This window comes from Astatotilapia calliptera, chromosome 18 (genome assembly GCF_964374335.1).
Source record: "Astatotilapia calliptera chromosome 18, fAstCal68.1, whole genome shotgun sequence".
In the NCBI taxonomy this organism is placed as follows: Eukaryota; Metazoa; Chordata; class Actinopteri; order Cichliformes; family Cichlidae; genus Astatotilapia; species Astatotilapia calliptera.
In genome coordinates this window covers 27,520,103-27,530,371 of record NC_137439.1, presented here as the reverse complement: position 1 = coordinate 27,530,371, position 10,269 = coordinate 27,520,103, and the positions used below count along the sequence as shown (strand labels likewise).

The following is a 10,269-nucleotide window of genomic DNA, read 5'->3' as shown; positions in this document are numbered from 1 at the left end:
TCGCTGGTCACAAAGTTCAGACTGTCCATCAGGAACCCTGTACAGTGCTTGTCTCAGTAGACTCCAGACATCTGAGTAGTTCACTATAAATGCCCTGGACTCATTGCATTTATAGTCAACTACCCTATTCTATATAAACCACGTATCAATTAGGCCAAAACCCAGGGGTGGTAAGAAAATGGACATATTAGCCTGCTGTGGCCTGTTCACGCTGGGCAAAGTGTTCGTGCGGGAGCTATATGACAACACCACAAAAGCGACAAAGCGTGCAGGCTGAAGCAGAGTCCCACTTGACAACTTAAAACTACCGAGACGTGAAGTGAACTTTGAGCAGCCAACAGCAGCACTGACAGACTGCGTCACGTTATCCAGACACAGCTGAGCTCATACGGGATATGATGAGACTTCCTTCAAAATAATAGCCCATCAACGCGGAAATGCCACGGTGAGGTGTGAAAATCAAACACTTTTTGTTAGAGAACCACGTGCGGTTATTTTTGTTATTCTGTGCCATTTTGCCAGCATCGCATAAAAAGTATAATTACTTATTTAAAAATGATAACCCAGTTACTTGTGGTTTTGACTTAAGCATATATTTTATAATTTTAAAACGGAAGAGTGGAAGTTCTTTTGCGATATTCTGTTTCACATAATACATGTCTTGCTTTTCGTTAATAATAATAATAATAATAATAATAATAAGAAGAAGAATAATCTTCTAAACGCATAACTAAAATTGTATTTTAATTTGAAAAGATAAACAGGAACTTCATCGTCCTAGCCCAACATTACTGCCTTCACCGTTTCCTCCTCCATCTGCTGCCTTCCGCTGAACTACATCGGCCGAGTTTAGCGTATACCGTAACTGCATGGCAGATGGTGCACTGAGGGTGTTTCTTTTTTGTTTTTCTTTTTCAGTAAAGACCAGCCGCTATGCAGTGCTGGTATTCGGTGCGTGACTTTTAGCTCTCTGTTTGGCAGGACAGACATCAGGAAGCTGAAGAAAAGAGCTGTGAGAGCAGCCAGGCAGTCAGGAGGCCACGGTTCCCCCTCACACACATACACACATCACCACGGTCTTGATGGTGATGTATGCAAGGAAACCAACAAGAGTCAGCGATGGGTAAATCAGACTCAGACCGTAGCGTTTGAAACATGTTTTTCTTACGCCGTTGATTTAATTTGTGCGTTTAAGGTTTACTTGTAGCCGTTAGCTAGCATGGTTAGCCTGCAATTAGTTAGCCGTTGATTCCGGATATGTACCTTAGCTGGTCGACTACCGTTACACCTAATAGTATTCACATCGTAAATCCTGCCTATTCTAGGTATTTGTAAGATATACTTTAAACATTACCGATTCAATGTGAACTACAGTATGAGCTAACACATCATGATAAGATGGCAAGTCAGGCTAACTTGGCTAACGCTAGCTACTTAGCTAACTGTATATGCTCCAGAAAGTCAGTTTTCAAAGTGACAAATAGAAAATAAAAAAACGTCATTGAGATCTTGCTCTAACCTTTGTTCTGTGTGTCTCCACAGGTGCAACGACAGAAGGGATCCCCAATCGTATCAGGTATGTCATGTTCAGGTTGTTAGCTGTCACCTGTCATGACGATCCATAAACGTAGGTCAGCACAGTGTGCAGGTGATCAGCAACTGTCTGGATACATTTCAGTTTGATCACAATGGTAATTCATATGTGGACTGTCTTACTTCAGCCCTTGTGTTTCAGTTACTCTATCAAAACAAGAATTTACTAGAAATGTCAATAGAATGACAATAAAAATAAAAATGCTCTAATTCAACTTAAAGGGTCTCCTGATTGAGAGGTAAGAACACCACTGTGTGAGATTGAGCATATCTCAACAATTCTGCTGTGCACTGTCCTTTTTAGACCCATAAATCTCAGCCAAAGAGCCAGGCCACAAGCCTTCACCGCTACGACAAGGTGCGCGATGGGTCGTCAGATCCTGTGCCCCCTTACAAGATGCAGCGACGCTCAGACGAAAGTCCTGTCAGCAGACATGGGGAAGGCACGGGACATGGCAAGGCGAAACCCTCTCACAGCGTCAGAGGGAAAAACGGTGAGTCTGGTGGCATTGCACATGCATGCCATTGCAAGATTAATCTCAGGCGGTTGTTATGAAGGGGAAACGGTAACCACAGATGGGCTCAGATAGGCATAAAGGTCAACCCTGTCTTTGTTTCTATGCTGGTCCCTGACATAATATGTGAACTTCTTCTGTCATGTGTTATTGTCATGAAGACTCTGGTCACCCCTGCCAGTTGTCATGTTGTGGGGAAAAAAGCTTCCCATAATACTGCCATCAGATTAAGACGTAAATGTAAACTGCAAGTATAAGCCTAAAATAACAAAAGGCAAGCTGATTTCTTTTCCCTGTTGTGCAGTTGTGACTCTCCCTGAGGATTTAGTTCTTAGCAGAGCCTCGTTTGCTTTCTCTCCTTTGACAAGTGGCTTTGTTGCAGGGACCAGTGGCTCTCCTCAGGAGAACTCCCACAACAACAGTTCTCACCATGGCACCGACTTGCATGCGGCTCAGAGCAAGTCCGCAGACAGGGTAAGGATCTACCCAGTGTTATCTGATTATAAAACCTTCAGCGATTCCTTTAGAGTGCAGCCACGCCACTATGGAACATTTTATGCAGGGCGTGATGGATAGCCATCTTCCTCTCTCATGCAGACATTTATCAAACCTAACTCAACAATGCTTGACTGTAACTTCATAATTATGTAAGAGGCTCCTTGTGTAGTAGATGGTCTGATTAGAATGTGGACTTCCTTGTTTAAACGATTTGCCATTTGTCAGTGTGAATGAGAGACACATTGTTATTTCTCACTGGTTGGACTGCACAGTGGGACCAAATACACAATATTCAACATTGTCTGGTTTGACACTAATTTGAACCGCTCCTGCAAGCACCCACTGCTCCGTGCATTTGTAAGCTTTCCTACAGACTCTTGTCAGAGCACACATGGCTCACTTTAAGTGTGTAATATTCAAATTACGTTAGAGTCTATCTTAATTCTGTTATATCAATAACTGTGGGAACTGCAGTACTAAAAATCTAATTATATAATTTTTTTTAAATGAATTGTTACTAAGATACTGTTGGTTTTACTAGTAGTATGTGGTATCTAATTACTCTTTCCACAGAGAAGGCATGAGATCATATGTGTTAAGGGCTCAAGCCTCACCTACAAAAGCACAGTTTTAAAGTTAGTACAGATGTGGATGAGAAATGTTAGATCCTAACAGAGTCGTCAGTATATGCATCATCATTAATATTAAACATACCAGCTCGCATCCACACTCAAAAGCCCCGGTCCATTATCGAGGCTCGGAAATGAAAGATGTTTACCTCCCAAAGCAAAATGGATTTATGTTTACCAAATGTGCTGACTCAGGTAAGCTCTTGCCAGTATGTACAATGAAGTAGGACTGCTACCTCCAAGCACTGGAATAAACAATTTAAATGAATTCTTCCACTTGTTGATCTTTGCTTTTGAAGCTTCGTAACCCATTTACACAAAGTGATCGATTGCCTTGCGTTACATCAGTTTAAAGAGCACTTTCATATCCTCTCAAGTTGTTTGAAACTTGAATGCGTGCTCCTCAGGAAAAAAAATGTGAGTGCTGGAAAACCGACACTGTTGCTTGAAGAAACTTTGACTTGAGCACTTTGAGACTGGAAAAGTGCTTAGTGGAGCAAAAGAAGGTGTGATGGCTCACGGCTTCAAGAGGAATGTCACTGCTGGGAAGTGGGTTGTGTAATAACACTGAAAAGAGAACTACAGACCAGCAACTACCAGAATGCTTTGCAACCTTTTCCTGTTCACCAGACAGACTGGACTGGTTTGAGGAGGGAGCGTATGGAAAATAAGGAAGTACTTTTATACAGAGCGGAAGAATTTATCTGGGGGAGATTTGCATAAATCACATAGCATGGATGGATTAAAAAAACACAGTCAGAAACAGATACTGTGCTTTCAGTTTTACAGTTCTAGGTTTTTTTTAGTATCAGTGAAATAGCCTTTGAAGATTATGGCTCATGAAAACAAGGGAACATCCTAAACCTGTATGAACAGTCGGTACTTAAAATGAATGCATGCTTCTGCAATGGATCGACAAAAAGCCTACGTGCCAGTGCCAATATTTATACCTGTGCAGGTTGCACAGGTATAAAGGGCAGTGTGTAGGGCTTCAGAAAGGTTTGTAGTTGGGATGTACCTAGATCTAACAGCGAAGTGTATGTCTGCCAGTGCTTGATCAGCAGGTTGTATGCTTTACCAAGAGAATAAAGTGGGGGGGATTAGATGCAATCAAAAAGTACACAATAAGTTGAAACTGGCCAAAAACGAACTGTCAGGATTTTCTTTTCCCAACTAAGGTTAAATTTACCTGCTCTTCGGATCATCGTGGCGGGAGGACCATGTAGCTAACTTGGCGTGACTTCTTTGTTAGATTGACTAAACATCAGATATTTTGACTTTGAAGTGAAGGGTCACAACAATAATAATAAAAAAAAATTTATGAAAAATGATCATGCATACAATAATTGCATTACTTTGGCAATGTTATTGGGAAAGTTTTTGTATAAACTGAGCAAAACGAACTTGGGGTGAAGTGTTGTTGTTTTTTAACTATTTGACTCTCAATTTTCCTTGTGACTAGGACCCAGCAGATGACTGGACAGAGCACATTAGCTCCTCTGGGAAGAAGTACTACTACAACTGTAGAACTGAGGTCTCCCAGTGGGAAAAGCCCAAGGACCTGCTGGAGAGGCAAGGCTCACTTTATTCAAGTCTGTTGGCTTTTTAACCTGAGACAGTGACTGAGGTTGTTGTTCTCATGCAGAGTCACACATGACGGCTTTAGCACCACAATGCTATCAGAATATCATTAGCTTAAGGCACAGGCTCAAACCGCAGCCCACGTCCTTAACATCATCGCTGTTGCTTTACAAAACCTGTTTGCTTTGCTTCAGGGAACAACGGCAGAAAGACTCAGTCAAGATGGCAGCAAACAGTTTTCCCAGGGACATGGACTACAGACAAGAGGCCTTGCAGGACAAAGCCACAACAAGTACGACTTACCAATAAAATCTTGTTCATGTGTATATAGTTATGCTTCAGAATATAGCGTGAATTCATTCTGTGTTCATCACTCTGCTCGTCTCCACAGAAATCGCATCAGTGGATCAGTCCACAGCAGCCAATTGCGGCCATTCCTCCTCTTCCTCTCAGAGCCTGACCCCTGCTGCCGCCGCTATAGGCTCCACCCCTTCCAGCATGTCGTCCTCTTCTTCGTCCTCTAGTGTTCAGGCGCCTCCGTCTGCCCAGTTGCCCTCGCCGGCGCTGCTCCAGGACCCGGCACTCCTGCATCAGCTCCTCCCGGCGCTGCAAGCAACTTTGCAGATGAACAACGGCAGCATGGACGTGGCCAAGCTGAACGAGGGTGAGGATGAGGGTGCGGTTTACACTGCTTACCAGTCTAGTGTCTTATTCAGCACAGAGGCGCACAATTGGTTCTCAGAGTTATATTATGGGTTGTTTGCAACTTCATAGTTGTTTAGCTTAGAAAAAAAAGGGGGGGGCGTCCTGTTTGGAAAGCTTGTTTTTACACACAGGTATTCCTGCGTACACAACAAAATATGTCATCTTTCAAAACAACAACATCTTGTTTGTTTTTGCTTTTTGTAACCCCCACCCCCAAGAAGCACATGTGTTCCGGCATAAAAAGGAACATGCCGTGCTCCTGCCTTGAGGCATGACTTCCAAAAAGAGTCAGGATGAGTGCGCGGGCTAAGTTTATGAGAACCAGCAGAATTTGAAGATGCGTGGCAAAACAAGCTAGCAGTTCGGCTACATTTAGGCTTCGTTCATGTTAGCTTCCTTCTGTCTGTTGATATGAACTTAGTTGGTGCACTGTGGTTATAAAGAAGCTTGTCGGACAGGTAAGAGCTGGATTTTTACCCTCTAAGATTTTGCGTCAGACAGCAAAGAGGCCACAGTGTTATCGACCCTTTTGGTGATAGAAAAAAAAAAATTAGAATCTGTGTTTGATTGTCTTTTTTGTTTTTTACAAGTGTTTCCCCTGTTGCACTAACTCGATTCTTATTTCAACTGAGTTTTCTGACTTCTAATGTTTATACACTCACCTGTTGTGTGTTCTTGCTCACTCACCTGTGTGTGTGTGTGTGTGTGTGTGTGTGTGTGTGTGTGTACACACGTCCCTCTTTCCTCCCTCCAGTATTGGCAGCTGCTGTCACCCAAGCTTCCTTGCAGTCTGTGCTTCATAAGCTCCTCACTGCTGGACCTGCTTTCAACGTCACTGCTCTGCTCTCAGCTGCTCAGCACTCCAACCAAGGTACGGCCTCTTTGCTGTTTTTCACCATCTGCTGTCACATACTGATTTTCATCTTCTTTGGAAGGTTTCTGCTCTCTGTGTCCTTGTTTTACTGTGTGTATAACTTTAGGGTTTTTTTTTAGATTGACTACAGCTATGTGGGGGGAAAAGAAGCACAAGACATGGTCCCATGTTCTGGGATAAAGGATGTTTTATATGCTGTTGTATTCCCTCTTCAAGCCTTTTTACCTTTTTAACTGTTTGCTGTTAGTCCTAAAAAAACCTGGTCTAATATCAGTGCTCATTTTCCTCCTTCACACTCTGTACAATGATACGTGCAACCTGACAAATCCCCTATTCTTCCACGGCGATCTTATGTTTTCCTGTTTTCAGCCCAGCACTCGAGTCAGTCGCCGGTCTCCCTGACGTCCGACACATCATCGCCGCGGCCGTACGTCTCACCACGGAACGGCACACCACAGAGCAACCAGAAGTCTCATTTGGGTGTGCATCCTGGCAGCGTCTCATCCTCGCAAACCAGGGTGAGCCTTTGAAGCTAAAGTAACAGAGCAGAGACGCTGTGTTTATGACTGCACTCCTCTGGACCATCTTCTCTGTGTGGGTTTTCGTATCCGTGTCTTGTTTTTATTCATGTTTCTCCTCATCGTCATCTGTTTTTCCCTCTTCAGGGCAGCATGTCTTCTGGGAAGCCAGGCTCAGCTTCCTTGTCCCAGACAGCAGAAAAGCGGCCAGAAGACCCCAGGACTCTGCAGCAGAGAAGGTAACTTTCAGGAAGGAATTATTTAAAATCACTTCATCACAGCATAGATTGGTGGAGGCAAAGCCGATGAGTAGTAGCGGGGGGGGGGATTCAAGAGCTACAAGGACAACTGGCCTGAATTTCAAAAACATGCTTTACAAAATACAGCAACATGTCTTCCAGATAGTGTTTATGGGAGCGGTTTACTTTTGAGAAAGGGTTTGCAGCAAGGTCTGTGTGTTATTTGAGAGTAGTCATTTTGGGGACACTCAGCTCCCAATGATGCAGTTCCCCGAACAACCGGAAATGTTGGTGAGGCTTATAATTCATCCATATTTCCCCATTCATAGGCTAGACGGTGAGATTATAGACTGATCTGTGTAACAGTAATCAGCTAGAACATCAGAACAACTGCAGCAGGATTTTATTAACACGGTCTCCACCTGCGTGTCTTCCTCCAGCAGCCAGGACATGTTGTGCACAGGATCAAACGCATCTGGTGCCTTGTTGCCTCACGCTCCGTCCAGCAGTGCGAGCCACTCAGACACCCCTGGCTCCTTCACTCCCAGCCTGTCAGCTCATTTCGATGAAAACCTCATCAGACATATCCAAGGGTGGCCTTCAGAGAACACAGAGAAACAGGTATAGTCCTCCAGAAGACAGGTTCACATTTTATAAGGAAAAATGTAGAGCTTGGAATTCCATTTTTCGATAGTGAAATTGGCTCTTGAGTGACTTTCAGCAGACTTTGTCGTGAGTGGGCCTGTACAATATATGGATATATCCTCAGTTTTATTACTGCTCATTGTGTTGATGTTTGTATGGACAAACTGAGACTGCAGAAAAAATGATGATGGAGTAAAGAGCTTGTGCTGTGAAATGTTTTCACTGTCACTTCTGGTTGTGCTACTCTGTCATCTTTTCTGCTCCCCGTGTTGGAGTTTTATTTTATGCTGAACTAACTCTCTCTCTCTTACACACACACACACACACACACACACACACACACAGTGTGTGTGTGTGTTCAAAGATGCTGTTCTCCATCGCATCTATGATAACTCTTTGTTACACGAAAGCTGGCGTTTTTCATGTTTTTGTTTTTTGTTGACAAAATGCACTTCTCCCTTTCCACCAGGCGGCTCGGTTGCGTGAAGACATCCACAACATGGGCAGCTTGTACATGTCTGAAATCTGCACAGAGATGAAAAATCTTCGGTCTCTGGTCAGAGTGTGTGAAATCCAGGCCACACTGAGGGAGCAGAGGTGAGGCAAATGGCTACATTTGCATAGACTCAGCTGTTAACACACATGCATTTTGATTTACATTTTCTTTTTTTCGCAACTGCAGAATCTTGTTCCTGAGGCAACAGAGCAAAGAGCTGGACAAGCTGAAGAACCAGAACTCCTACATGGTGTGAGGACCTGACCCGAGAGGAACAGGCTTGGATGGTCCGATTGAGACAATTAGAGAGGGAGGAATAGACACGGACAGCGAGCTGCTACAGTTTATTCCTCCTGCAAGAGCGACTGTTAGAAGTCAGTAACTGACAGTGAAGCTCCGTCATCCTGAACATGTCTTTTCTTTTTAATATATATATATATATTTTTTTCTTTTCTCCATTGTCCACTACATAAATTGCTCAAACCGACTGTTCGCATGTCGGAACAGCTAAAAAAAAAGTGGACAACGGGACCTTTTTTGGACAGCACCTTTTGGACCACGAATCTTGGATTGTGTGTGTTGTATTGGGTTAACTTGTTTTCTGGTGTGTTTTGATGTGTAGTGGTCAGGAAGAGAGTCAAAATGAACTAAGACAAACCCTCTTGTGATTGGTGTGACACTTCTGTGGGTGGGGGGGAGAGCGATCGGGTCCCCTTCCCAAACTTCTGAAATGAACTTTGTCATGCACTGCGATGTGTGGCTTCAGTGGCAGTGATGTTACTGTTATTTTTCTTTTTCTTTTTTCTTCACCAATCAGTGGGTTTGCCAACCCATTTTGTCTTAAAGCTGGTTTGTTTTACATGTCACGAGATTCACTGAGATCTTTGGCCAGACCGAAATGACAGATGTTTTTTGTCCCAAATGATGGGATTGTTCCATTGATGCAGAGTCACTTGGAAGACATGGCTAGTTGTGTAAAAAGCACTTTGAAAGCTGTTTTGATGAAGCTTATGTTATTGGACCTAGGTTGGCCACAAGTACATCTGAGGTTGTTTTCCATTGGTAGCCCTGCTGGCAGTTTTCTTCCTTCTTTTCTTTTTAAATTGTAAAATTGTCAATATTTTGTTTCTGTTCCAAGTCAAATTGGGGACATGTTCATTCCTTACAAGCAGCTTAGCAGGAGGTTGCATAAAAGAATAGAAAAGTGACTGAATTTACAGTCCCTTAAAGCTAAATTATTATTGTGCTGGAGTTATTACATCCTTGTAGTTGTAACGGAAAAGCTTGACGAAGGAATTTTTTTTTTTTTCTGTAAGAAACTCATGTTTTGGTTTTGTTTGTTGCTGCAGCCTTTTTATCGACTGACTCTAGACAGGTGTGGTTACTTTTTGCGAATGGTTCATTCGCAATGAGAGGGCATACTTTTATATGGCCATCAGATTAAAACTGCAGTCTTACACTCCAACAGTTTAAAAAAAAAAAAGTTCCTTTGTTTCCTGGTTATTTGTTTTTTTTCTGTGACACGGAATAGTTCCCACAAGATCGGATGTGCACAATCTTTGGGGTTTCGGGGTGGGGTCAGATTTTTTGGGGGGGCTTTGTATTCCATTAAATATGTGAATAAAATATTATGCCACACCCTTTGCTTGGCTTTCACTGACATCTCAAGCATGCCAACAGGATATCTTCAGTATCACTTTGTAAGCAGTTAACAGACGATTGCCTGTTTGAGTACAGCTGCTGACCACCAGATGGTGACAGTGAGCAATGTTACTTTTAAACCTAATCCTGCCCATGTGATCGTTTCTTGCTGGAATCCGTCATGTTAAAAGAGAAGAGGACTTGGAAATTTTGAAATACCTGGCCTGTATTACGTTTCTGTTCCCATACCGGGGCCATATATCCATAGTACCCAGCCCTTAGATAACCTGCCACACTTTGCTTTCCCCTGCCAGGGGTGTTTCCACACTTAACAA

At 43.1% G+C, this 10,269-nt stretch overlaps 1 protein-coding gene across 2 annotated transcripts; it reads left to right on the top strand.

Moving 5' to 3' along the window:
• Window positions 1-788: 788 nt before the first annotated feature.
• Window positions 789-9,931, top strand: LOC113010114 (WW domain-containing adapter protein with coiled-coil-like). Of its 2 annotated transcripts, none has more exons than XM_026148990.2 (13): window positions 789-1,123; window positions 1,543-1,576; window positions 1,898-2,087; window positions 2,491-2,582; window positions 4,698-4,807; window positions 5,011-5,108; window positions 5,208-5,480; window positions 6,276-6,392; window positions 6,765-6,913; window positions 7,061-7,152; window positions 7,596-7,773; window positions 8,267-8,394; window positions 8,480-9,931. In XM_026148990.2, exons 1-13 carry the CDS (start codon window positions 1,083-1,085, stop codon window positions 8,547-8,549), a joined length of 1,572 nt encoding a protein of 523 aa, XP_026004775.1. In that variant the 5' UTR covers window positions 789-1,082; the 3' UTR covers window positions 8,550-9,931. The 2 variants fall into 2 exon arrangements, with proteins under 2 accessions (XP_026004775.1, XP_026004774.1); XM_026148989.2 differs by having other exon boundaries at window positions 791-1,123; window positions 7,593-7,773.
• Window positions 9,932-10,269: the final 338 nt, after the last annotated feature.

Bases quoted from the DNA above. Each gene is read 5' to 3' on its own strand.
- LOC113010114 (XM_026148989.2), top strand. From the start codon at position 1,083: ATGGTGATGTATGCAAGGAAACCAACAAGAGTCAGCGATGG. The intron at 5,109-5,207 runs GTACGACTTACC...TCGTCTCCACAG, and splicing joins GCAGGACAAAGCCACAACAA to AAATCGCATCAGTGGATCAG. The intron at 7,774-8,266 runs GTATAGTCCTCC...CCTTTCCACCAG, and splicing joins CAGAGAACACAGAGAAACAG to GCGGCTCGGTTGCGTGAAGA.